This window comes from Mesocricetus auratus, unplaced genomic scaffold (assembly GCF_017639785.1).
Source record: "Mesocricetus auratus isolate SY011 unplaced genomic scaffold, BCM_Maur_2.0 Super-Scaffold_100007, whole genome shotgun sequence".
NCBI lineage: Eukaryota > Metazoa > Chordata > Mammalia > Rodentia > Cricetidae > Mesocricetus > Mesocricetus auratus.
The window spans coordinates 91,820,384-91,847,396 of NW_024429191.1; the positions used below are offsets into that span (position 1 = coordinate 91,820,384).

A 27,013-nucleotide genomic window follows, 5' to 3' on the forward strand; every position below is an offset into this window, starting at 1 on the left:
GCAGAGAGCCTCACAAGCTGTAGGGACGTTTGTCCACACTGGAGGTCGCAGCTCACGGAGCACCTTCGCCTCATACGTGAAATTTCCTATCCAAGAGGGAGACTGCCCATGCTGGCTGTCAATCATTGACCATTAGGTCGTTCTTCCCTGCCCTGGTTCATGTCTGGATGGGAACTCTCAGGGAAAAGCTCAGTGGAGGGCGTGTGAACCCCAGACTTTTGAGACTCGGAGTTGCTTCTATTCCTTGCCTCTCTGAGCATCGGTTTATTCTGGACCAAGAGCGCTGCCTTCCAGTCAGCAGGGGAAGGCACTCCTGGAAGTACAGCCATCTTACCTACCACATTTGCCTGCCTTCCACCCCAGCCGCAACCAGCCGTACCTGGACACCCAGGGCCCAGGCTGGCAGTCACTTCCAGGCTCGCCTACCCCTCCCCAGACCCTGGAGCGCCATCCAGGCCAGGCCTTTATTTCTCACTCCAGGGGCTAACTGGGCGTCCTGATGAGGGTGTGGTACACGGGTTTGACAATGAGATGGAGATGCAGTGCATTCTCCACCAGGTACTCCGAGTTGCGCCTCTGCAGGTCTGCGTGGGCCAGGAAGTCGCCAGCCTCCTCGCTGCTCTGATGGAAGCTGTAGGCGTGGCGGACCAGGAGGCGGCCCTGATGGCGCGCACCCACCAGCACCGTCTTCTGGAAGCTCACGCCGGCCGCGTCGCCACCGCTGCTGGCCGGCGTGACCACCAGCCGTGGCCTTCCGTCCTCGGGGCGCGCGGCAGGCAGCGCAGTACCTGCAGTGTCCGCGTAGACGGGTCGCAGGCTGACGGGCAGCCAGCGCGGAGAGAAGAGCACGTTCCAGGTGATCCGGCGACCGGCGTCGTGGCCGCTCGGACCCAGCTGCGTCTGGAAGCTGGTGCTGCGATCGTCGCGAGCCGGGTTGTTGATGACCCACGGGGCGCCCCAGGCAGGCGCGAGGTAGTTGCGAGGCAGGAAGGCGCTGCCGTTCACGTGGAAGAACTTGGCGTAGTGTAGCGGCGAGGCGGCGTGGAACTGGTATGCTTGCAGCAGGAGGTCTGCCACCGCTAGGCCGTGGCGCGCCAGTGCGGCCGAGCGCGCCTGCAGCTGGAACAGCTGCGCGGGAGGGATCATGGGGTAGCGGATGGCGCGCAGCGCTCGCTCTGCCACTGTGGGGGGCGGCCGCGCGCGACCTAGCCACGCCTCCAAGGCGTGGAACAGCTCCAGCTCATCCTGAAGCACCAGGTCCGAGCGCTGCAGGAGCTGTGCCAGCAACTCGGGGCTCACGGCGCCCCACTCGGCGCTCCCCGCTACGGCCGAAAGGTTCCAAGCCAGGAACTGCAGGCAGCTCTCACGTAGAGCCTCATCCCCGGTACTCACTGCATAGTGGTACCAGCCTACAGCAGGGCCCGCGCCTCCAGCCAGATGCGCACGCATGTAGTCAGCCACACCTCGCTGCAGGGATGCCACACGGTACTTGGTGGCCAACCTGTGCAGCGGGATAGCCTGGGCCAGCAGGATGGTCAGCTCGCCACAGTACAAGTACCTGCAATAGAGTTGGAGAGGGTGCCCGTCGAGATGGTTCAGCGGTTAAGAGCACTTGTCCAGGGGACCAGAATTGGGTCCCCAGCACCCACATTGGGTGCCTTGAAACTTTCTATAACTTCAGCCCTCTTATGGCGGGAGGACACCCATTTACACACTGAATACACTCGCACAGACATATAAACTAATAATAAGACTTAAAAAAGTAGACTCCAGGCGGTGGTGGCACTCTGGAGGCAGAGGCAGGTGGATCTCTTGAGTTCGAGGCCAGCCTGGTCTACAGAGTGAGTTCCAGGACAGCCAGGGCTACACAGAAGAAATCCTGTCTCAAAAAACATAATAGTAGTAGTGATGACGATAATAATAATAATAATAGTAACAATAAAAGCAAAAATAGGAAGATGGGCAGGGCTGGACCTGGACAAGGCCACCCACTCCACCTCTAGCTGGTTTTCCCAGAACACAGCCCTTTTTTGTAATCAGGAACAAACAGGATGAATGGGCCCTGAGGCTTACTAAGTTCCCTCCCAGCCTGCTCTTTTAGCTTCTGGTGCTGTGGAAACCATATGTATCTACTGAGCATCTCCTAGATACCTAACTACAGGTTAAAATGAGAAGGGGCTGCTGATAACCTCCAAGTCCACAGTCTGGATTTGGATGCCCATGTGACCTGCTCCTTGCCACTAGGCAAGGCAAGTTCTTTAACTTAGATAAGTCTTAAGCTTATCTAGAAAAGGGGAAGAGCCTCTCCGGAAAATTGTCACAATGAGAGACAGTGAAAAGTCCTGCTACAGAGTACACAGCCAACCCAGGCTACTTCCTACCCCGGGCTCCCCTTCTCTTTGCAATTGGGCCTTTCTCGTTATCCAGTTTCCCTTGCTGGCTGTATTTACTCTCTCTGGCTCTCATAACAGTACTGTCCCCCCACCCCCACCCCCACCCCACATGCCTCATTCTTCCTGGCAGACTCACTGGCACACAGCACCCCCCTGGGCTCTATGGAAAACCCTTCTGCTTTATCCCTCTTCCCGTTGCCTGGAACTTGGAAGTGATGTCTGGGATCCTGCAGCCACCTTGTCTAAGCCATCAGAATAGGGTCACCTTCTTAGACTATTTTCCAAGTCTTTTCCTGTGCAGGAAGCAGAAAGGTGACATGGACCTAGCTTAACCTTTCCACTCCTTAGCTCTGTGGTTCCAAAACACACAGGTTTAAGAAATGGCTGGCCGGGCGTTGGTGGCGCACGCCTTTAATCCCAGCACTTGGGAGGTAGAGGTAGGTGGATCTCTGTGAGTTCGAGGCCAGCCTGGTCTACAAGAGCTAGTTCCAGGACAGCCTCCAAAGCCACAGAGAAACCCTGTCTCGAAAAACCAAAAAAAAAAAAAAAAAAAAAAGAAAAGAAATGGCTGGTCTCGGGGCTGGAGAGATGGCTCAGTGGTTAAGAGCACTGGCTGTTCTTCCAGAGGTCCTGAGTTCAATTCCTAACAACCACATGGTGGTTCACAACCATCTATAGTGAAATCTGGTGTCCTCTAGAACACTGTATACATAATAAATAAATAAAATCTTCAAAAGAAAAACAAAAATGGCTGGTCTCAGCCTGGAGAGATGGGTCAAGGTTAAGAGCACTAGCTGCTCTTCTAGAGGTCTTGAGTTCAATTCCCAGCAACAACATGGTGGCTCACAACCTTCTATAAAGTGATCTGGTGCCCTCTTCTGACGTCCAAGCATATGTTCAGAACTTAAATAAATCTTTGAAAGAAAAAAAAAGGAAAAGAAAGAAATGGCTGGTCTCAACCTGAGACTTGAAAGCGACCACCCAAGAAAGTGACCGTCCAAGAATCTGTTATAAGCTCTCTCGGCCTGGTTTGTAAGTAGCTTAGGAGGGACTCCCAAGGGCAGGAAGTGGTACACAGGCCATAGCAGGGAGGGCAGTGGAAACAGGGACAAAGGAGGTGTGTGTTTTGTGCCGTGCTATGACTTGTGAAAGCAGGTGTAATAGCCTCTAAAGCCAGGCTTCTGTGACCCCTGGATACGGAGGAGCTGGGGGGCTGTGGGCAGGGTGCAGCACGGTGCTCTTCCCTTCCGTACCTGATGAACTTGTCAAAGACAGCAGCGCAGTCCCGGGGTTCCTGCAGCAGCACCTCGCTCTGGTTGCCCAGCAGCTCGCGGAAAAGCTCGCTGTGCATCCCCAGCAACAAGCGGTGTGCGTGGAAGGCTCGGACCTCGTCGGTGCCCGCAGCCTGTACTCGCAGGACGACATCGCTGGCATTGCCCTGCCGCAGCAGGTCCTGCAGCCGCTGGAGCAACATCTGGGAGTGGTTGATGGAGGCGCCTGCTGCCTCCCCGCCCACATCTGCCCTCTGAGCTGCAGCAAGAAGGGACGTGACACAGCCTGAGAAGGCGCCCGTCCTGGGGCCTCCAACTAAGGCTGCGAAGGGACCAGCTGGTGACAGATGTGCCAAGGTGTGAGAGAAGGGTTGGAAGTCTAGGGAGGGAGCTGTGCACACACACAAGTGTACACGGGTGTGCAAGAGTTCACTGGGTGGGCACGGTGGCCCCACACACACTCAGGAGTGAGCTCTCAGAAGCCTGGTGGGTTCTGGTCAGGAAGAAGGCACGGAGCAGCCTTTGCTTCCGTGAACTGGTGTCCAGGGGAGGGTGAAGAAAACCCTGAATCCCCACCTCTCTCACCTCGCCCCCCAAAAAAACGTTGTCAGAAGTGGCCTACTCTTGTGTAGTGAGCACCTGTCATGTCACGTGACTGCTGTGTGGGGCAGTGAATGAGCCAAACCCAGTTCTCACGCCCGGGAAAGCTCAGGGGAGCAGAACACCCGTGTCACAAGTATGCAAATGTAAGGGTGGGACAGAAGGATTGCCCAGAGTTCAAGGCCAGCCTGGGCTACATAGAAAGTATCAGACCAAGTGCTACTGCTAACAAGACCCGGTATAAAAAGTGTGTGGGGGGGCAATCTGATGGCTTAGCCCGTAAGGTACCTGCTGACAGCGTGCTCTGGATACTGGGGACCCACGAGGTATAAGGAGAGAACTAATTCCTAAAAGTTGTCCTTTGACCTCCACCTGGGGGCTGTGGCACATGAGCACACATACCCACATACAAAGTACATAATAAATAATAAAATGTGGTTACAGGGGGGAGGTGGGGGAGGGTTCCGAGGGGGGAAGGAGAGAGAGGGAGACAGAGACAGAGACAGAGAGAAAGCTCCCTTGGTAAAATGATTGACATATAAGCTTGAGGACCTGAATTCTGTCCCCAGAGGCCAGGTAAAAAATCTGGGTGTGGGGCTGGAGAGATAACTCAGCAGTTAAGAGCACTGACTGCTCTTCCAGAGGTCCTGAGTTCAATTCCCAGCAACCACATGGTGGCTCACAGACATCTGTAATGAGATTCGATGCCCTCTTCTGGCCTGCAGGCAGACATGCAGGCAGAACCTATGTTTGTAATAAATAAATCTTTTAAAATCTGGGTGTGGTGGCACATGTTTGCAATGCTAGCACTGTGGAGGCAGAGACAGGTGGATTCCTGAAGCTCCCTGCTCAGCCGGTTCACCCTAATCAGTGAGCCCCAACTTAGTAAGGGACGTCTCAAAAATACAAGGTAGGTTGTTGGGTGGTACCTTGACTCTGGCTTCCTCATGCACACTCATCACTCACACACAAATAGAATAAATTTAAAAAGTAAATATACAAATGAGCACTCTGAAGTCATCCAGGGAAAGAGTACACGGAGACAAGGGAAAGCCCCTAAGGACCCTTGGTGGGAAAGGGCTTGCGGGGCTGGGGTTAGGGACAGCATTGGGGAGACCGAAGTGAAACCAAAGCTACAACAGCAGGCATGGGTTTCCTTTCTGTCTGTCTGTTTTCTTTCTTTATTCCTTTTGTTTTGTTTCCTTTTTAGTTTTTTTTTTTTGAGATAGGGTTTCTTGTAGCTCAGGCTAGCCTTGAATTCACCACTAACTGAGGTTTGCCTTGAACTCTTAATATCCTCCTCCCTCCCGTGTGCTGGGGGGAGGTGCACCACCACACTCATCTGGGAAGCACAGCCCCAACTCTGCCCTATTGGATTCCCCACCTGTGAGACGGATAAGGAAGAACCAAGGGCCAGCCGCTGAAAGAATAGGACTCTCTGGGTATCTAAGTGTAGAAGCTGCCACCCCTCCCCCCCAGGGAGACCTGTCTCTTGTGTTCTCAGGGAGGCTATGGGGTCAAATGGGGACACAAACTGAGTTATACAAAGGACAGCCCCCAGCCAGAGCAGTGCAGGGAGCCTTGCAAGGTGAGAAAAGAGGGTGTCTGACAGTTTGAGAGCTGCAGAAGAGCGCTGGCAGGCACTTCTTGGGCATGCATGCACGCGTACACACACACACATGCACACACATACACACGCACACACACATACACACATACACATACACACGCATACACACGCATACATACACGCATACACACACATACACACACACACACACACACACACACACACACACACGGTGGGCACGGGACTTGCATGCGGATTGATGAAAGAAAGGCTCACAAGAGGGAGCATCTGCATGTGGGAGACAGAGACCCAGCAAGAAAGGGAACAGCTGCGGGTGAATTTCCCAGCCCTGCCCCCCAGCTGTCGCTCTAAAGGACCTGAATGCTGATGACGTCCCCATGTGTCTGCCTGGACCCAGTTGCCTGAGATGATGAATAGCAGGTCTTTTTGTCATCAAGACCCCTGCCTGCTGCCCAGCCCCTCTTTCCCTTGAGGGCAGTCTGCCCCTTCTCCCTTCTGAGGACCTGTCCTTGGAGATGTTAGGTCTCTGGGTGTTCTCCATGGCTGGCTGGACCACGCCACCTCCTGGTCAGCCCTGTGTAGCTCCTAGTAGAAGTTCTTGTCCCTACCCCTTACCTTGTTTCTTACCAGGTACCTGGTCCCACCACAGCCCGCTCACCTGCACGAGTGGCCAGTCCCACCAAGGCCAAGGTAGCCCAGAAGCTGCCCCAGGACCCGGGCTTGCGGTGGCCCCTCCTAAGCATCTTTGTGTTCTGTCCCTAAGTCCACTGCAGGGACAGTCAAGTCCAGAGCACTCCAGTCCCATCCCTCCTCCTTATATAGGACCCGGCAAAGGGACAGTACCCTCTTCCCTCCCAGCCTCCCTCCCCTACCAGTCTCTGCCATGGATTGGTTGACGCTGGCCCCTGCTGTTGCCTAGGCAACTACTTAAGCCAGAGTGTGGCAGCCCCAGGGGCTATTGTGCAGGCCTGGGCCCCCAAGGGGAACAGATCCGGACACCCTCCTCCCCCACCTCTCCAGACAACCCGGCAGGGCTAGCCGTTGCTCTCTGGGGGAAGTTTTAAGCTCTCTGAAGGGCAAGCAGCGGGCTTCAGGACCCCTGGCAGCCACCCTCCCCAAGGCCCCAGCCCCCAGGCCCAGCCTCCACCCTGGCACAGAGCATACTTGGCAGTGTCCTGGTGAGCAGGCTGCAAAGGGAGAGACTGGAAGAGGCGAGGAAGAGCTGGCCCGGGGTTCCACCCCTCCCCCACTCCCATTTTAGGGTGGGCCAGTTCTCCAGAGGAGAGGATGAGGGCCTTGAATAGGGGCGTGGAGTATAATGGGGATTATTCTCATGCTGCTTGTTGAAGGAAGCTCCTGTCATGCTCTGGAGAGGGTGAAGGGAGGCTGCACGGGGCCTGGCCACCTCCCGCCAGAGATGCAGCCTGTTTCCCTATCCAGACATCCCAAGTCTTTAGTTCACCGCTAGGCATGGCGATGCGTCTCAAGATTCCCTCCCTAGAAGGGTGTCTTTCACCAGCTTCTGCCTGGTTCCCAGCCTTCCCCTCCCCAAAACATTTGTAGCACACCTGGCGCTGTAGTCCATGCATAGGGAAACTGAGGCAGGGAGCTAGATTTCTGTCTCAGACAGCACAGAGGAATGTTCTGACAAAAGGTGATAGGGACAGAGAGGGTGGGGTCTAGAGCCCCGTGCATGTGTGCACATGTGTGTATGTTTGGGTGTACATGCTTGTGATGTGTGTGTACATGTGTATGTGTTTGCATTCGTGTGTGTGTGTGTGTGTGTGTGTGTGTGTTGTTGAGATCTCACCTTTGCATGGAATAAACAGGATTTGTCCCCATTCCTTGTGAGGGAAACTCCCTTGAGGTTGACACATGGAAGTCAGTGGATCCCAGGAAATCTGAGTTTCTCAGAGACCAGATCCTGCTCTGGTGATGTGTTGGAACTTCTCGCCTTTGCTCTCTGGATCCCAAGGACCAGCTCCATGCACTGGGTTCTGTCTCTTTGTGGTGCCGAGAGACCCAGAAGCTTCACCTCCTCCTGGAGCCACAGAGAAAGCGAGAATTGGGTCTGGCACCAACCTTGTCCGGGTTGGCAGAATCAGAGCTGTCAGCTTAGCGGAAACGCCTCCCAGCTCTCTCAGGCCTGGTCTCCCTTGTCCAGATGGACCATCGTCTCCCGCTGGCTGCCTGCCTACCCTTCCTGTAGACTGTACCGCACCTAGGCTGTCTGAGCCTGTGTGGAACAGGGCAGTCCAGTTCTGGAGGCAGCCTTACTTCCACGCACAATTCCCAACAACAAGAAAGATTGGTATTCAGTGGGCATGCTTCTCACCCTCTCTTCCTTGGGGACCCTCATCGGCTCCTCCTGATATCTGGCCTACCTGCAGTGGCATCCTCCATGCTCCACTAGGAACCAAGAATTCTCAGTGACAGGCCTGGACGTCGTGTTTCCTAAGTAAACCGACAGATTGTCATGGACACCCCAAGCTATGACCCACCTGCTAGAGAGGTGATTGGCATTTCAAGTGTGAGGAACCAGGAGCTCTCGGGCTACCAAGAAGACCTCCTATTCCCCACTTCTGATAGGCCCTTTCCACGATTCTAACTTCCCTTATCCCGGCCTCTCTTCTAATGATTTAGAAACTGGGTGAAGTTTCCATTGCCATAGTGTGTGCAAACCCACGTGCATGTGTGTGCTATGTATTCATACATGGCTGTGGTGGGAGCGTCTTGGACCAGAATGTGTACAGCATAGTGCTCAGCCTGCACAGGTGACAGACGGACAACCCCACATTGTATTCCCTGTCCTCTACTCCACCGCCACTGTGGTCCAGAAGCCCCATCGTTCCTTGAGCACAAGTCTGAAGATCTCACGAGCAAGAATAGTCCCTAGAGGGCCAGGCATTGGTGGTACATGCCTTTAATCCCAGCACTCGGGAGGCAGAGGCAGGCGGATCTCTGTGAGTTCCAGGCCAGCCTGGTCTACAGAGCGAGTTCCAGTATAGTCTCCAAAATAATACAGAGAAACCCTGTCTCAAAAAACAAAAACAACAACAACAACAACAAAAATAGTCCCGGGGGCTGGAGAGATGGCACAGAGGTTAAGAGCACTGACTGCTCTTCCAGGATCTTGAGTTCAATTCCCAGCAACCACATGGTGGCTGGTGTATATGTAATAAATAAATAAATCTTAAAAAAAATAGTCCCTAGAGAGGAGCCAGTGGAGTGTGACTTCCCACCCAGGGTACATGTGCATCCTCTACAGGACTTGTCTATGCTCGGTCAAGGCTGGCACAGCCAGGGCATAAGTGTGCATAAGCTTGTCAAGTCTGCTGCACGGCCTGTGTCCGAGAACGTGCGGAGGGTGTCGGGTATTGAAAACACAGAGACTCGTTCAATGATATAAAGAGAACTTTAAACAGGCTCCAAAAAGGTTCAAGAAAAACTTCCTAAGAAAAGCTCCCACCAGAGAAGCTTCTGCTCTCTCCTCTACCCTGGCTGGTTCTGCTCTGACACCAGAGGTGGATGTGTGTGGGTTTTTGAAGGTGCGGTTAGTCTCTGGACAAGGTCGAGGTCAGGGCGGTTTCTGTGGGAAGGCCTTTCCCAGGAACTTATTGTATCATTTTTAGTAAACATGTTTTTACTAAACATTGTCTTACAGCTGCCTACTCCCAGGCAGAAGGGGAAGTGGCCAGGAACTTATTGTATCGTTTTTAGTAAACATGTTTTTACTAAACATTGTCTTACAGCTGCCTACTCCCAGGCAGAAGGGGAAGTGGGTCTCTGCTCAAGGTCTGGTGTTCCCACAAAGCTCAGGGTAGCTTTCCTGGGAAATGATCTCCATGTAGCAAGTTATCTCAAGAGGGTCTAGAAGCAACCAGAAACTTCTACAGTCATGGACAGGAGGGTGAGTTTCAGAAACTACAAAGGTGAGTTTTGGAAACTACAGAGGATCACTCTGACACGGAGCTTAAGAGGACAAGGAGGATGAGCGAACCTAAGACCCACCCTGCCTCTACCTAGCAGCCTTCCCACACCCATAATGTCGTCTGTGCATTCACGAATGATTCAGTTCACTGGGGAAGAGGGACTCTTGTGAGTTTAGGTTCCGGACTCAATACACCCAATAGGCTCACTAAAGATAAACAAAAAGGGTAGAGCATCTTTCCCTAAAGTCACTCGCATGCTGTGGGCAGCTCACGGTGTCACAGCTTCTTTCCTGTTCTGCCGTGGGATATTATTTTAAGGTGTGGTACATTCATTTATGCTGTGGAACATTTGTTTAAGATGCAAAGATGTGTTGTTTAACTCTGTGAAGCTGTGTTACTTTGCCTGCCTAAAACACCTGATTGGTCTAATAAAGAGCCAATAGCTAGGAAGGAGAAAGTATGGGCGGGGCTGGCAAGGAGGGGTAGTATGAAGAGGAGTGAGAAGAAGGAGGATAGAGAAAAGGAGGAGGAGAGGAGGACACCAGGGGCCAGTCACACAACCAGTCACTGAGAAAGAAGGAAAGAAAGGTGTATATAATACAGAAAGGTAAAACTCTAGAGACTAAAGGTAGATGGGATCATTTAAGTTAAGAAAAGTTGGCTAGAAATAAGGTAATCTATGGCATTCATAAGTAAGAATAAGACTCCATGTATTTATTTGGGAGCTGAGCCCCCAAAGTGGGGAAAAACCACTACGCTGTTGAACACCCTTGATCATGCTCTTCCCCTGGCTGGAATGTCTGTCTCTATTCAACGCAGCCAGTCACCTGGCCCACAGACCTCTCTTCCCTGGAGCCTCAGCTTACAGTGGCCTTGACTCCCTATCACGTTGTGTGAGGGGGTGAAGCAGAACAGTCCTGGGGGAGACAACGGGAGAGGCAACCCCGAGTCCGAATGCAGCTGTCACGGTGTGATCCCCACAAATGTGCTTACTTTCTCCGATCCTTGGTCTCCTTGTGTGTTAATGCCAGTAGACAGTTAGCCAGCGGGGCTGCCATAGGATGAGCATAGGTGGAGGGACAAGCGGATGTGCGACCCACATGGTGCTCCCAGCAGGATCTCTGGATGGGCTGGTGGTAGCTGAAGGTGTTGAGCAGAACGAGATCAAGGTGCGCTGCTGTTGGTTGACAGCACATTTCACCTTAGCCAATTAGGTCACAGCTACCCGCCTGTGGGGCACAGCCTCCTTCCTCTGCACCATCAGTGGCACACCCTGGCCACAGACACAGACGCAAGGTAGGGAAGAGTCTCCCTCACCAAGAAGAGGCCACTTACCTCTGAAGAGGCTCTGTGCCTGGTGATGACTTGGCAGTCCTGTTCCTGCCACCACCTATGCCCTCTCAGGTACTGCCATGCCCTGTGTGACAGTGTTGACAGTACTGTCCCCATGGCTGTGGATCCTGCAAACCTCATTTTTTTTGTGGAGCTCAATACTATTGACAGGCATGACGTCTCCTATGGGGTATGAAGGGTCCTGGGACCCACGTGTCCCTGAATCACAGCATTTTCTGTCTAGAAAGCCACACCCTCACCCTGAGGATTGAAAGACAATTTTTAAAAAATATTTTATTATTATTTAATATGTGTGGGAGCTTTGCCTGGGTGTATGTCTGCGCACCGCGTGCATGTAGTACTCACAGGGGCCAGAGAGGACGTCAGATCCCCTGGAAATAGAGTTTACAGATGACTGTGAGTTACCGCGTAGGTGCTGGATATTTGAACCCCTGTCCTCTGGAAGGGTTAGCTAGCATCTTCACTGCTGAGCCATCTCTCCAGTTCCAAGGCAACTTTCAGACTTTACCTATTTTCATTTATGTGAGTGAGTGTGAGTGTGTGAGAGTGTGAGTGTGTGCATGTGTGTGTGAGAATGTGTATGTGTGAGTGTGTGTGAGTGTGTGTGTGTGAAGGTCCCTTTCACAGGGAGAAACCAAGGGCCAAGTTGAGACTGGAGTAGCTAAGCTGGCTGCAGGCACACATGAAGAGGTGTCCTTCTTAGCAATGGTAGCCTCCCTCCTCTCCGCTGTCTTGGCCTTGCCCCTGATCCAAAGGCTCTGGGTATCTGTATAGTTCACAGGAGAGCTGTGACGGGGAGCACTGGCCTCTGTATGAAGAGCACTTAAACTTCCTTATAAAGTGTACATCCCTCCAAAAAAGACAGAATAACAGAATAGTCAGCCTTCCTGGCTCCTCAGACATGATTGATCTTCCCAGCATCTTGAAGCACGGGCCTGCCTCTAACTCACTCCTGCCTCATGGTACATGGTACAGGAAGTGGAAGTCTGCAGGGCCTATCTGTAGCATTTGAATTTAATTTTATTATGTATACAGTGTTCTGTCTCCATGTTGCCTGCATGCCAGAGAGGTCATCAGAATGTATTATAGATGATTGTGAGCCACCATCTGGTTGCTAGGAATTGAACTCGGGACCTCTGGAAAAGCAGCCAGTGCTCTTAACCACTGAGCCATCTCTCCAGCCCCAGCACTTGCTTTTTCTGAGCTGAATTCCCAACGCTGTATCTGGGGACCTGTCCTGAGTAGATAGCACCTGACCCAGTTTTCCTGCTGCCCTGAGGGCCTGGTGCAGTCTTGCAGGATCCCTGTGTGGCCACCAGGGGGCAGGCACAGAAGGCTTCTGCAGTGAGTATGAGAGTGAACCTTGGGGATTAGATGGGTTAGCTCTAGCCCCAGACATGGGAACTACCTTAGGGAGCCAGAAAATGCCTATCATTCCTTGTTACTTTTCTTGGTTCATTTCCAGAAACTAGACCATTGTGGTGTCTTGAATGAGCATGGCCCCCACAGGATCATATGTTTGAATGCTTGATCCACAGTGAATGGAACTGTTTGGGAAGGATTAGGAGCTATGGTCTTATTGGAGAAGGTGTGATACCTGGTGTAAGACCACCCCAGTCTCTCACTCTCTGCCTGTTGCCTGTGGATCAGAACGCAAAGCTCTCAGCTGCTACTTCAGCACCATAATGATCATGAACTAACCCTCTAAAACTGTAAGCAAGCCCCAATTAAATGTTTCATTTCATTTTATAAGAGTTGCTTTGGTCACGGTGTCTTCTCACGGCAATAGAACAGTGACTAAGACAACCATGAAAAGCGGCTCCAGGGTAGGTCTCAGTCCTCCGAGAGTCTGGGTAAGCCAGCCTGGTTACTCGGCATCCTCTGCATCCAGGTGCAGGGAACTGCTGGCCACAGATTCCAGCTTCCTTGGAGCGTTGCTGGCACCGGCTGGTGTCTATTTACCCGGGGATGGTGTTCCTGAGAGCTGCTTGGCTGCACCACGTCCAGGGGGAAAAAACAAGCAACAGCTTGCTGGGCCACTGGGTCCTATGCGCTCCACACAGCCAGCAGTCTGGCCAGCCTTCTCCTGGAGGTAACACGGCACGTGGCTTCCTCGTGGACTTTGTCCCAACATCCCCCCTCTTTCAGGTCCCCTGGACCTCATCCTAAGCACCCATTGTGGTGTCTACAGGTAAGACTCCTTTGACCCTGATTCCTGGGACCTCTCTGGGCGTAGAAACCCTACCTGCTGCTGCTTTCCGGAGGCTTGGGGCTAACCCCCCAGCTCCTGGACACAAATGCCTTCCTTTCTGACCAACATCGTGTGGGTGCCCATAGAATCAGTCTCCTGTGTCCTTCATCCTTCCCCAAGAGCCTCAACTTCAGGGTGTGGCTGCCTCCACGGAGTGGATCAGTTTGCCGTGGGCCCTAGAGCTGGGCAGCTGTCCAGAGCCAGGCCTGCCTTCCTGCCTTTTCACTTACTTCCCTGCCTCCCCCAAGCACAGGCATACCCCTTTAAGCAAATCCTGACCCACAGCCTTTTTGTCCTGAAGCCCCCTACCCAGCAAACTTTCCCTGCCAACACTGTACCACAGGAGAAGCTGTTTTGTTCCTCCTGAATCCACTGGAGACTCGATGGATGGCCGGGCACCTCGCCCTTCCTGCTTCTTCCTTCTCTCCTTCCCCACCCCCACCCCCACACTCTCTGCACCAACAGACTCTTTTACCGGACTTACCTACCGGGAGAAGCAGAGAAGGAGAAGTGTGTGGCAACTCCCCCCCAGTGAGAGGCACAGCCGGCACCATGGAGGCCCCAAGGAAAAGCTGCTGGTGACCTGGGGCCCAGGCCTGAGCACTATGGGACTTGCGGAGCCAGAGGCGGGTAAAATGCTTTCCAACAGGGAAGGGGTATAGTAAGATAAAGGACAGGTGTGGGACCTGAGGTGGGGGTGGGGATGGGTGGTGGACCTGGGAGGGGGGAGGGAGGGAGGATCTCCACTCACCTTCAGTGGGAAAGAAAAGTGTAAGCTAAACTCCAAAATGACGTAGAGCGTATCTGAGGCCAAGGCAGATGAGTCTAGGGATCCTCATTCCATGCTAGCCCCTCAACAGTGGTGCTGCCTTTGGGACAATCTGGGTCATTTGAGCATCAGTAGTGGTAACCTGGGAAGAGGGACACTCTTGACTTGGGAAGGAAGGGATCCTTTAGTCTTGCCTGAGAGCGGCTGGCTGTTGAATGGAACCGAACATCGGCTGGGAGCCGCCACCAGCCAGAGTTATCGCCATCTTTACTAAAGTTGCAGTCACTCCAGGGCCATTCCAGATCCCGAGTGTCTACAACTACCACAGGGTAGCCGGTTTCCTTAGTGGCAAAGATTATGGTGCGGGGGAGGTAGGCTACTTCCAAGGACTCTTGATAAGAGAGCAGACGGAGTGGAGGGGGGGGGTGAGAGTCCCATGGTGACAGAGACTACGTTTGGCCTTAGCTGTCTGTTCCAGGGCTCTGCACAGAGCAGTACTGAATGGAAGGACCTTAGTTAGAGCCAGGCAAGGGCTGCTGTCAATGAAACCCCAATGGAAAAGCAAAAGCAAACAAAAAAAGTAAGTGCTGTCGCTCTGCCTTTCCGTCCTCTCTAGTTGGGCAGTCACAAGTGACCCTGCTTCCTGCGCTCAATGGGAGTGACCCAAGATACCGCAATGTGGATGGTCACTGGCCGGAGATCCCAGAGAGGTCGCCATGTGTGGCTGGAAACATCCCTGTCATATATTACAGTGTCCTGCTGAGCCTAGGACTGCCTGGTGAGTGTGGAGTCAGGGTCTGGGACTTCAGACTGAGCCAGAGCAAGGGCCCTCCTCCATTCGGTCCAGATTCTCTCGAGATGGCTCAACCACAGAGGATCGGTGCAGCACTGTCACGGCCCCTGTGTAACTGTGCAGAGTGGAGCCAGAGAAGGGGACAGTGTACTGATGTAGGAAAGGCCGGTGGCCTTGTTCTGGGGTCATACCCTAAGTCTAGTCACCTGGCTCCCAGGACACCTCTGCTCTGAAGGGCATAAAACCCGTGAGAAAGACACAGGCTGGAATGCCAGCGTGTGGATGCCCACCTAGATGAGTCCATCTATTACCAAGGAGATCCATGGCCCGGGGTAAAACAGGGCAAGCCTGAACAGATCGCCCAGCTTGCCAGTAAGCTTTGTTGTCATTTGACTTGGTTCTGTGCGTAATGGGGACAGAACCCAGGACCTGTGGCATGCTAGGCAAGTGATCTGTCACTTATTCTTCCAAGCCACTGGAGGGCTTTCGGTGGCTCAGCTGGTTGGGTGTTTGTCTAGCCTGCACAAAGCCCTGGGCTTGATCCCAGCACCACATAAACTGGGCTTAGTGGTGCACACATGTAATCTCAGTGCTTGGGAGACAGGCAGGAGGACAGAGGTTCAAGGCCATCCTCAACTCTATAGGAAGTTTGAGACCAGCTGGATCTGGGGAGGCAGAAACAGGAAGTGCAGGGCCTACCAGGCTACCACATGAGTTCCAGGTCAACCTCGGCAACTTAAAGAGACCCTGTCTCAAAATACAAAGTAAAAGAGAAGGCTGCTGGACTAAGGATGTACTACAGTAGTATACAGCACTTGCTTGGCTGCAGGGAGAGGTAAAGAGGGAACTAGAAACAGCATAGCACTGTCCCTCGCAAAGGCAGATCAGAAGGACCATGCAAACCTCTTGAGAAGCTCATTACTAACACCCCTTTCTAATGCTTCTGACTTCTCTGTCCCCTCCATGACCTGGGTCTCCATCAGTCAACCTCCTGACTACAGTGGCCCTGGCCCGTCTTGCTGCTAGGACCAGGAAGCCCTCCTACCACTATCTCCTGGCACTCACAGTTTCAGACATCGTCACGCAAGTGGTCATCGTGTTTGCGGGCTTCCTCCTGCAGGGAGCCGTGCTGGCCCGCCAGGTGCCCCAGGCTGTGGTGCGCACAGCTAACATCCTGGAGTTTGCGGCCAATCACGCGTCGGTCTGGATTGCAGTTTTGCTCACAGTGGATCGCTACAACGCCTTGTGCCGGCCCCTGCGCCACCGGGCTACCTCATCCCCAGGCAGGACGCACCGCGCCATTGCTGCTGTCTTTAGCACTGCCCTGCTGACTGGCATCCCGTTCTACTGGTGGCTGGATGTGTGGAGGGACGCAGACCCCCCCAGCACTATGGACAAACTCCTCAAGTGGGCTCACTGCCTCATCGTCTACTTCATCCCCTGCAACGTTTTCCTGGTCACCAATTCAGCCATCATCCTCCGGCTCCGGAAGAGGAGCCAGAAAGGGCTGCGTCCCTGGATGAGCAAGAGCACAGCCATCCTCCTGGGTGTCACCTCCCTCTTCGCTCTCCTTTGGGCACCGCGCATCTGTGTCATGCTGTACCACCTGTATGTGGCCCCCGTTCACCGGGACTGGAGGGTCCACCTGGCCTTGGACATAGCCAACATGGTGGCCATGCTCAACACAGCTATCAACTTCGGTCTCTATTGCTTCATCAGCAAGACTTTCAGAGTCACAGTCCGGCAAGTCATCCATGATGCCCACACGTCTTGCACCTTAAAGTCACAGCCAAAGGGCACGGTGATGGAACTTGTGTTGAAGTCTGTAGGGGGAGAACTGTAGAGAAAGAGGACCAGGCTAGATATCCTGGGGGCCTCAGGGCCACCGGCAAAGAGGCCTTTGCAATTGTTTTGTTTTGATTTTTCGAGACAGGGTTTCTCTGTGCAGCCCTGGCCGTCCTGAAACTCGCTCTGTAGACCAGTCTGGCCTCAAACTCAGAGATCCACCTGCCTCTGGCACCCAAGTGTTGAGATGAAAGACACGTGCTCCCACTGCTGGGAGCACCTTTGCAATTGTATCTGTCAAAAATTCTCCAAGTTTGCAATCTGGGGAAGAGGAAAAGGCTCCCCCTTTGGGTGACTCCGGGTAGAAGGAAAAAATTAGCTACCCTGTAGGTTAGTTTCATCCCAATTCCCACCTTCTAGGGAAAGGACCGGGCTCTGCTGGCCCACACATCAGAACAGCTGCTGGGGTACCCCCTTTGAAGGGGCCTTTTGCCTGGCACATACAGGGCAAACGTTAACGTGAGCCAAATGGATGAATGTAATGATGGATGGACGGACAGATGCACGTATTCATGTGAACCTGGCCTGCCTCCCACTCCCTAAAGTGATGGCCTCTTTGGCTTCTGGTGTTAAAGTTGGAGTCTGAAAAAGGAGGCTATGAGCAGAGACTCAAGGCCTTTTCTGGGTTGAGGGAGCCAATGATTTTGGCTGAGCAATGGGGGGGTGCCTAGATAAGAAATAAAGGTTCCCAGTGTCTTAACAAACATTGGGTGTCCCCAGGCCTAACCCATCCGGGAAGAATCGATCTGAAGTTGATTCTAGGTTTCTCTTGCACCAGCACCACAGTGGGTCTATGGGTCTTGCTTTGCCTTCATCACCCCCGGGTACGAGAAACTGGTGTGTGTGTGTGTGTGTGTGTGTGTGTGTGTGTGTGTAGGTGACTTCAACCCCTGAGCCTTGGAGAAAGGTATTTCTCCAGTATAAGAAGGGAGGCAGAGCAGTTGGCTGATGGGGCTGGAAAGTGTTCCCCACTCTCTGACCCCTGCTGGGCCATTCTTGTTGGCTCTGCCTCTCCCTCCCCCCTCCCCCTTCCCCTCCTCCTCCCACTTTCCCCTTCTGGGGCTCAGCAGAAAGGGCTGAGCAGATGGACAGCCCACCTGCTGCCGGCCTTGGGTAAACACATTAGGGGCCAGCTGGTGCCCTTTCTGCTTCCCAGGCAGGCTGAGTTGACCTCTCTCCTAGATAGGCTAAGCCCCACCTACCTTCACTGCCACTGTCTGGGTGATGCCAGCTAAGGAGCGGATGGAGGCCAGGTACACAGTTGGTGCAGAACAAATGCTCAGCCCCCCACCCTTCCTCTCTCACTTGTCAGGAGAGTAGGAGCCTTCAACCATGCGTGGGAAGAGGACAGCCAGAGTTGTCATCCCTGTCCCTCAGCCACCACGCTCAACCCCATTAAATTCGGAAAAAGCAAAAACGTTTCCAAGTGTGTCACAGACACGGCTTGAACTGAGAGGTGATGGTTTCCAGTCTCGATGTGGCTTTGGTGTACTGGAGACGGCTAGGCTGCCCCTCCAGGGCTTTTTGGGGGTGGCGTGGGGTGCTTCTGGCTACACCCTGTGAGAGCAGATGCGTGTGTGTTCTAGGCCAGCAGGTCTGGTTCTGAGACACACAGGATGCTGAGATGAGAAAGAGGCTAGGAGTCTGGGAACTGCCGGGGGCGGGCGTGCTCTGCCACCGTGGGCATTGGGCATCAGAGTCTCCGGTATGCATCCCCAGATGTGTGTGGGGCAGGTGGACGCATGGGTCTCTGTTACCTGCTGAGGGGAGAGGGTGCAGGAAACAAGGGAACCCCGGGAGGAATGGACGGCGTCTGTCTCAGCTCAGACCAGTCCATCCCCTACATGGGGTCTCTGAGGAGAAAGCAATAGTTGCCTTTGTGTTGGGGAAGTCCTGTGTATATGTCAATAAAGCACTGCTGGCCAATAGGAATCTAGATAGGTGGGGCTAGGAGTCCAGGAGGATTCTGGGAAGGAGAAACACAGAGTTCGAGATGTAACGCCATGGGGTAGGAGCCCGGAACTATTCTCCGGTAAGAGACATACTTAGATTAACAATTATGGGGTAATTACTTAAGTCAGAGCTAGCCAGTAAGAAACAAGCAAGGCCAACAGCTTCATAATTAATATAGCCTCCTGTGTGTTTATTTGGGGACTACAATGCGGCAGAGCCCAGGCGGCTGGCGGGGGATAAACCCAAGCAGCTAGCAAAGAAAAAGCTTCTCATTACACCTTTGCTGTTGAGCCAGATGGAATACTGGTGTCCTTTCTTCCTCCCCCATGGGGAAGCTGTGAAACGCCACAAGGGAGTACCAGGATCAGGGACAAGCAATTGTCTTCCTAGACAACAATGGCAACCACACCAGGGGGCTGGGCCAGCTACAGGAGGCTTCTTCCAAATGCAGAAAGAACTTCCAAATGTTCCCAGGGAGACCAGAGAAAGAAAATGCTCTCGCATGTCCCTGAGCACAGGAGAAACCAGGAATACCCCCTCCCTTCCCCCCTCCATGTCACCAATGACTGGAGAGGTACCGTTGAGGCAGATAGAGATCCGCACAGGTGGGGACTTGTGAGCCACCAGAAATGGAAGTGGAGACCCACTGGGTACCACGTCCAGACCCTGTCTAAAAATAAGTTTGTTTTTGTTTTTTTTTAAAGTGAGACCAAGGAGGTGGCTCAGTGGGTTAAGTGTATGGCGTCTTGCTTTGCCGGTGAACTTTCATGAACTTTCAGTGGTAGCCACATCCTAGGCGCGTGGCTTCAGGTGTTCAGACAGGACCCCTTATAAGGACTAGAGTTTGGATCTCCAGCACCCAGGTGAGAGGCAGGTAGGCCTGGCAGCCATCTGTGATCTGAACACACGGGAGATGGGAACAGGAACACCCCAGGGCAAGCCAGGCGGCTGTGCTCCAGGTTCAAGTAAGAGACTTCGTCAATACATGAGGTAGAGAGTGACTGAGGGGGGCACCCAATGTCACCCTCTAGCCTCTGTGTGCGTCCACACACGGGCACATGAATACACACAAGACTGCACATCACACGCAAAAGAATTAAAACACGGTTTTCAGAACACAGAGGAAATGCATTGGGTCACAACTTCTTTTTTTATATTTTATTTATTTATTTATTTATTGTGTATACAGTTTTCTGCCTGCATGCCAGCAGAGGGCACCAGATCTCATTCAAGATGATTGTGAGCCACTATGTGGTTGCTAGGAATTGAACTCAGGACCTCTAGGAAGAACAGTCAGTGCTCTTAACCGCTGAGCCATCTCTCCAGTCCCAAAATATCCCTGTAGAGTTGGTTACAGGTGGCAGTGAGCTGCCTGATATGGGTAATGGGGATCGAACTTGGATCCCTTGGAAGAGGAAATACGTGCTGCTCACCATTAAGCCGTCTTTTCCAACCCCGGGTCACAACTTCTAACACTTTTTGCAGACCGGCAGACAGAAGTGATGCAGGCAGGCAGACAGTGCAGTCTCAGGACTGGAGAGACTGGGACAGGAGTACGGGGAGTTCAAGGTCACCTTCAGCTACATAGGGAGCCTGAGGCCATCCTGGGCTATGTGAGACCCTACCTCAAAAAAAAAAAGTTTACCAATTAATCAGATACCATTCTGTTAAGTGTATCCTTGAAATGCAAACAACAAGTGCTATCGCGTATCTGCTCTCAGATGGGCATGTCGGTACACACCTGTAGCCCCAGTGCTTGAGAGACTGAGGCGAGAGGATCACGAGTTTGAGGCCAGCCTGGGTTATCCAGCAAAAACAAAACTAACAAACAAGGGTCTGGAGAAGACGGCTCAGTGGTTAAGAGCACTGGCTGTTCTTCCAGAGAGCCTGAGTTCAATTCCCAGCAACCACATGGTGGCTCACAACCACCTTGAGTGAGATTTGGTGCCCTCTGCTGGCAGGCAGGCAGAAGATTGTATACACAATAAATAAATAAAATATTTTTAAAAACTAACAAACAAATTAAACTCCCAAAATGATCTGTTCTTGTTTCTTTGTGCACTTCTGTTTAAGGATTTGGGGCGTGGGACAGGGGTGGGGTCGTTGAAATCAAAGTTCACCGTGTAACTGATGACTACCTGAACTTGGAGCGATTCTCTTGCCACAGTTGCCTGGGTACTGAGGACACCATGTGAGGCGCTATACCTTCCTTTAAGGATTTTCTTGTTGATAAACCCTCAAGTGGTTTTTAGAGGTGAAGAAGCCCTGTCCCTAACAGTTTGTTTGTCCTTCCCTGCCCCTCCACCCACCCACCCACCCACATTCCGGTAGAAACATCTTGACTGATCAGAATCCACTTCGGAGTGGTGCAGTCCTTCCTGGGGTCCTTGGCTTCCTAGTGACCATGAGTCAGTTAGTCCTGTTGACTATCACTTAGCCTCATTAGCTTTGGGGACAGTCACTTGTCTTGGTCTCCCATTTCTCCCCAGGTCTTCTTTTAGAAGGGTGATGCTTGAGATATGGTTTCTCTGTGGAGCCCTGGCAGTCAGGGAACTCAGGTTGGCCTGGAATTGAGGGATCTGCCTTGTCTCTGCCTCCTAAGTACTGGGATTAAAGGCATGGGCCACTACTCTCAGCAATTCCCAAGCCATATAGTTTTTGCTGGTTTGACTGGAAGTTGGCAGGAGAATGATTTTATGGACCCATGGAATTCATTTTCTAAGGCTGACATCACAAAGTTGGACAGTCTAGGGCTGGGACAACAGAAGTGGATTTTCCCACATCTCTGAAGTTCCTTGTCCTTTTGTTTTGTTCTTGAGACAGGCTGACCCCAAATCCATTGTGTAGTTGAGGATGACCTTTAAACCAGCCAGCATGCCCTCTAATTAGTTCCTATGAGCTCGTTCACCCTTAAGCACCCACACACACACCCTACTCCCACTGAAACTCCAGTCTGGAGCCTCAGGAATGGTAGGTAAGCATGCTGCCACTGAGCTACCCCCAGCCCTATTTCTGAACTGAGTCCCTTGGCTGTCCGGGCTGCTGATCTGAAATGGCCATGGGGCAGTGTTGGCATGGGAGTATCTTGGGACTCTAATCGTCCATTAGGTCTGTCCTGGGCTCCTTAAGAGAATCCTGCTGCCCAACGCCCCTGCTATCTCCTCCAGCAGGGGTCGCTGCAGGACTGTCTGGCTAACCGAGAATCCTGCTGCCAACGCCCCTGCTATCTCCTCCAGCAGGGGTCGCTGCAGGACTGTCTGGCTAACCCATCTGGCTCACTAGCCAGGGGCCAGGTCAACTAACTGGCTTTTATAAGGAAACCCTAGTGACTGCTTCAGGGCCCACAGCCAGCAGGGACTAAGTGGGTGGGAGAGTTCAGCTGTCCGCCTGTCTTTGTGTCCACCCAGAAGTCCCACCCCTCCTCCGCACCAGGTTGGCCAGCCTAGGGTCCCTGCACTTTTCTCACGGGCAACTATGGTGGTTTGTTGCATGAAGAATGGGCTTTCACGACCTCGTCACTGGACCACTCAGGATCCAGGCCGTCTTGCTGACCTCGGCAATGCTCGGCTCCCTTCCCACCATGGGCGAGTCTGGTCTGTCTGGGTCCAGTCTGGAGTCTCACTTGCTCCACAGGACCCTTACCCCTGCCCCCATGAGATTGGTTTCTGCCCTGGGCAGCGCTTGGGTATCTTGCCCTCCAAGGGAGTTTGAACCTGACAGGAAGGTGAGTCACGACACAGTGAGTCATGAGCAGAGGTGGGAAAAGGACTGGGCTCGCCACATCCCACACCCACCACTGTTGTTCCTAGAGATGCCCACAGACTCTCTGGTGGGACCCTTCCTCTTGCCCCAAAGCGGGAAAGAGTCTTTTACCCAGCCTATAACCTTGGGACTGGGGAGGCAGGGGCAAGAGAATCATGAGTTCGAGAACCACATGAGCTATAATGAGTTTGAAGCCAGCCTCAGCTATACACAAAGGCCCCTGACTCAGACAAAAGGTACGTAGCTAGACAGACAGACATATATCTAGAACTGGATGGAGATTTAGCTCAGTCTGGTAGGTAGAGTGCTTGTCTAATGTGCAAGAAGTCCTGGGTTTGATCCCCAGCACTGAAATAAACAAAAGAGCTGGAAAGATGGCTCAGAGGCTAAGAGCACTGGCTGGCCTTCCAGAGGTCCTGAGTTCAATTCCCAGCAACCACATGGTGGCTCACAACCATCCATAATGAGATCTGGTGCCCTCTTCTGCCATGCAAGGATACATGGAGGCAGAACATTGTATTCATAATAAATGACTCTTAAAAAGAAAAGAAAAGAAAGCAGGCTGAGCAAGCCACAGAGACCAGACCAGCAAGCAGCATTCCTCCAAGGCCTCAGCTTCAGCTCCTTGGGGCCCACGCCACGAGCAAATCCAATGTATCGGGCAAAAGCCTGGAGATTTATTTATTTAATTAAATTTTTTTTTTTTTTTGGATTTTTCGAGACAAGGTTTCTCTGTGGCTTTGGAGGCTGTCCTGGAACTCCCTTGGTAGTCCAGGCTGGTCTCGAACTTACAGAGATCCTCCTGCCTCTGCCTCCCGAGTGCTGGGATTAAAGGTGTGTGCCACCAATGCCCGGCAAGCCTGGAGATTTAAATGAAAGGCAAGGCGTCCAGCCGTTTTGCTATGAGAATGTGTGTGTGCCCCTATTGCAAGGAGAGAGCAGCCTTATGTACAGACTTACAGCACAGTGAGAAACCCCGGGTGTAGGAGTCCATGTTTTCCTCACACTAGATGTTGGTGTCAGTGGGGCAAGGCCCGGGCTGTCAGCCAGGACTAGAGAACAGGATGCACCTGTGGCTATCAGCTGACAATCCATGCACAGAGATGGGGGCGGGGACGGACTGGGACCCAACGCTCCAGGTTCCTGCCTTGACTTACCCCAGTGACTCAGTGATGAACTCTGACGCAGAAGAATCAGCCAAATAAACCCAAGTGGCTTTTGGTCATGGTGTTATCACAGCTAAGGAGAGCATGCTGGAGAGAAGACAGGCATGGACGCTGTGCCTGCCTGCCTTCTCTGGGAAGGGGAGCTGTGGCCGTGCAGCTCTTTCTAGAGTAATTAGTTTAGGATCATTGAGCAGTGGATCCCCTGCCTGCTTCTTTGTTTTTCAAGACAGGGTTTCTGTGTGGCTTTGGAGCCTGTTCTTGTTCTGTAGACCAGGCTGGACTCGATCTCACAAAGATCCACCTGCCTCTGTCTCCTGAGTGCTGGGATAAAGATGTGTGCCACCAGCACCTGGCTTTTTTTATTTATTTAAAAATTTTTTGTATTTATTATGTATACAGTGTTCTGTATGCATGTATCCCTACAGACCAGAAGAGGCTACAAGATTTCATTACAGATGGTGTGAGCCATCATGTGGTTGCTGGGAATCGAACTCAGGACCTCTGGAAGGCCAACCAGTGTTCTTAACCACTGAGCCACCTCTCCAGCCCAGATTTATTTATTTATTATGTATACAACATTCTGCCCACAGGCCAGAAAAGGGCACTAGATCTCATTACAGATGGTTGTGAGCCACCATGTGGTTGCTGGGAATTGAACTCAGGACCCCTGGAAGAGCAGCCAGTGCTCTTAACCTCTGAGCCATCTCTCCAGCTCCACCACACACACACACACACACACACACACACACACACACACACACACACACACCTGCTTTTTTGACTCAGTTTCTTCCCTCTCACCTTTGGGGCTCTGAGGGGACAATGAGGCACAATTTGTCTCCTTCCTACAGGCCATGCCTAAGACCCCATTCTGCCTTGGTGTGAGGAGCCTGGACTCCTATCTCCCCAGATGCTTTGGGGATCTCTCTGGGAGTAACCTTGGGGCCCTTCCAACCAGCCCAGCTGCCAACGTGACTGTTGGCCAGTGGAAGAGCTAGCCCCGTCTGTGGTGGCTTCTTCCCAGATTCCTCCTTGGTGTATATTTAGCAGGCCAGGGAGGGCGAACATTGCTGGAATGCCAACCAGGATGTCCCGACTTGTCACACTGCCCAGAGGGCGGGAGCAGCCTGAGCATTCATGAAGCTGGGTGGAATTGTGGGATGGCTGGGGTACTGAGCTGGCTTCAAGAATAGGCTGTGGGCTCAGGACTTCAGGGCCCCATAGGGAAGGCACTTGTTTTTTTACCCAAAGAAGCCAGTTCCTCTGGGACATGGAAGGATTGTAGGAAAGAGGACTGGGAACAAAGTGTGCCAGGGTGCATGTGACCAGTCTAGACTGGTTATGGGAGCTCCTGCAGCTGGGGCAGGCGGATGGGACTCTAGTCTAGGCAATGGGGTGGTGGAGAGCATCTGCCTTGAAAATCCTTTCTGGTCCGGGTGCCCAGACTCTCAGAGATATGCTTTCACTTTGGGAAGGTAGTTAGCAACAGGGACAGGGAAGGAAGTTCTGTGTCCTTCAGTGAGAGTACTCCAGTGGCCCTGCCCTAGGTGACACAACTGCCAGGTGAGCTCGTTGACAGCATGGAAACTGATGAACCTCCTGGAGTCACCCAGGGGCTCCAGGTGGAGAGGCAGCTGGATTCTCATCTCACAAGGAAGATGGTTTGTTATTTGCCAGGACTGTCTGCACTCTTCCCCAGAACCCACATGTGGTATACATCTTGGCCTCGGGGACAGGGACAAAGGGCCTGGTCCTGTTGGCTGATCTTGCCATGGCTTCTTCCTTCCTCTTTCCAAGTGAAAGGAACAGACCAGCCAGATCCAGACACGCTCCCACCACTCCGGAGTGCTTCCCCCTGACCTAGCAGAGATTCAGTTTACCAGGGTGAGCAATAGGCCCATCCAGGAGTGACCCAAGAACCACCCACCATCAATCCAGGCAGGTCCATCCTGGATCGAGTCTATATTGACTTCCCTGATAAGGGGACATTACTTTTCTAGTTAGTGGCAGTGTGGTGGGGCACATGCTGTAATCCTAGCCCTTTGGAGGCAGAGGCAGGAGGGGTCATCATAAGTTTGAGGCCAGCCTGATCTATATAGCAAATTCCAGTTTAGCCAAGACTACCTATATAGACCACTTGTAAAACAAAATAAAAGGAAGAATCCCAGGGCGATGGCTTAGTTAGCAAGGAGCTGCCTGGTAAGCATAAGGACCCATGTTAGAAAAACCTGGGTGTGAGCGGGGCGCACGCCTTTAATCCCAGCACTCGGGAGGCAGAGGCAGGCGGATCTCCATGAGTTCGAGGCCAGCCTGGTCTACAGAGCAAGTTCCAGGACAGCCTACAAAGCTACACAGAGAAACCCTGTTTCCAAACAACAAAAAATCTGGGTGTGGTGGCTTATACTTATAGGAAGGAAGGAAGGAAGGAAGGAAGGAAGGAAGGAAGGAGAAAAAGAAAAATGGGGGGGCTAGGGAGATGACTCAGTTGGTAAAGGTAACCCTGACACCATGAGTCTGATTCCTGAAAGAAACCCACACTGAAAGGAGAGAACTGATCTGACACCACAAAGTTGTCCCCCGAGCGCCACGAGCATGCTGTGACATGTGTTTGTGCCTACATCCCCCAAATACACAATAGCAATCAATACGAGAACTACGTTTTTCAGAGGGTATGTGAGTGTCACAGCTTGCTGGAGGGGTTCAGAGGACAACTTTACAGCATCCGTTCTCTCCTGTCTCTACAAGGGTTCAAGGAACTGAGTTCACATTGTCAAGTTTGTGGGTCGGGCACCTTGACCCGCTGAGCCATCTTGCCAACGCACTAAAGCAAACATAGATGATGCCTGAGGAACAAATGACACTCACTGTTATGCTTTGGCCTCCATACTGACATTCACATGTGCACACACACACACACACACACACACACACACACCCCTGGTTCTGAGCTTGTTAGCCCTGTAAACCGTCTCCAGGCTCTGGCTAAGGTCTCAACCGCTGACTCCCATGTTCCCAGTGAGAGAACCTGGTAGAAATGAACAGAGTGGGGACCCGGGGATTCAAACAGCTATGTTTTTGGCCACTCAGTCTGTGGCCGATCGATCAAAGACTATTCATCCCTCCAGTGGCAAGGGACCTGGTGTCCGGGAAAGGGCGGCCAAAGCAGCCTGATGCAGGCCTGTCTGCCCAACTGACTCAAACACATCCTGCTGGATGCTGGCCTGGGGCTCTGGCAGAAGAAACTGCTGCAACCCTTTGATACAGTCCCTCAACCATAAAACTATTTTTATTGCTACTTCGTAACTGTGCTACTGTTATGAATCTGATATACGGG

At 52.6% G+C, this 27,013-nt stretch overlaps 2 protein-coding genes across 3 annotated transcripts; one reads left to right on the forward strand and one right to left on the reverse strand.

Moving 5' to 3' along the window:
• Positions 1-235: 235 nt before the first annotated feature.
• Btbd17 (BTB domain containing 17) lies at positions 236-7,926 on the reverse strand. Of its 2 annotated transcripts, none has more exons than XM_040750024.1 (3): positions 7,666-7,926; positions 3,647-3,923; positions 236-1,558 (listed from the first exon to the last, which is right to left on the reverse strand). In XM_040750024.1, the coding sequence occupies exons 1-3, from the start codon at positions 7,730-7,732 to the stop codon at positions 484-486; spliced, it is 1,419 nt and encodes a 472-aa protein (XP_040605958.1). In that variant the 5' UTR covers positions 7,733-7,926; the 3' UTR covers positions 236-483. The 2 variants fall into 2 exon arrangements, with proteins under 2 accessions (XP_040605958.1, XP_005070015.1); XM_005069958.4 differs by lacking the exon at positions 7,666-7,926 and adding an exon at positions 6,514-6,939.
• A 5,821-nt stretch (positions 7,927-13,747) lies between these two features.
• Gpr142 (G protein-coupled receptor 142) lies at positions 13,748-18,779 on the forward strand. Its single transcript, XM_005070218.2, has 3 exons — positions 13,748-14,021; positions 14,777-14,938; positions 15,937-18,779. The coding sequence occupies exons 1-3, from the start codon at positions 13,775-13,777 to the stop codon at positions 16,794-16,796; spliced, it is 1,269 nt and encodes a 422-aa protein (XP_005070275.2). The 5' UTR covers positions 13,748-13,774; the 3' UTR covers positions 16,797-18,779.
• The last annotated feature ends 8,234 nt before the right edge of the window (positions 18,780-27,013 follow it).

Bases quoted from the DNA above. Each gene is read 5' to 3' on its own strand.
- Btbd17 (XM_005069958.4), bottom strand. From the start codon at position 6,598: ATGCTTAGGAGGGGCCACCGCAAGCCCGGGTCCTGGGGCAGCTTCTGG. The intron at 3,924-6,513 runs GTGAGCGGGCTG...TTCTTGCTGCAG, and splicing joins GGGACTGGCCACTCGTGCAG to CTCAGAGGGCAGATGTGGGC. The intron at 1,559-3,646 runs GTACGGAAGGGA...ACTCTATTGCAG, and splicing joins GTCTTTGACAAGTTCATCAG to GTACTTGTACTGTGGCGAGC.
- Gpr142 (XM_005070218.2), top strand. From the start codon at position 13,775: ATGGATGGCCGGGCACCTCGCCCTTCCTGCTTCTTCCTTCTCTCCTTC. The intron at 14,022-14,776 runs GTAAAATGCTTT...CGTCCTCTCTAG, and splicing joins ACTTGCGGAGCCAGAGGCGG to TTGGGCAGTCACAAGTGACC. The intron at 14,939-15,936 runs GTGAGTGTGGAG...GGTCTCCATCAG, and splicing joins GCTGAGCCTAGGACTGCCTG to TCAACCTCCTGACTACAGTG.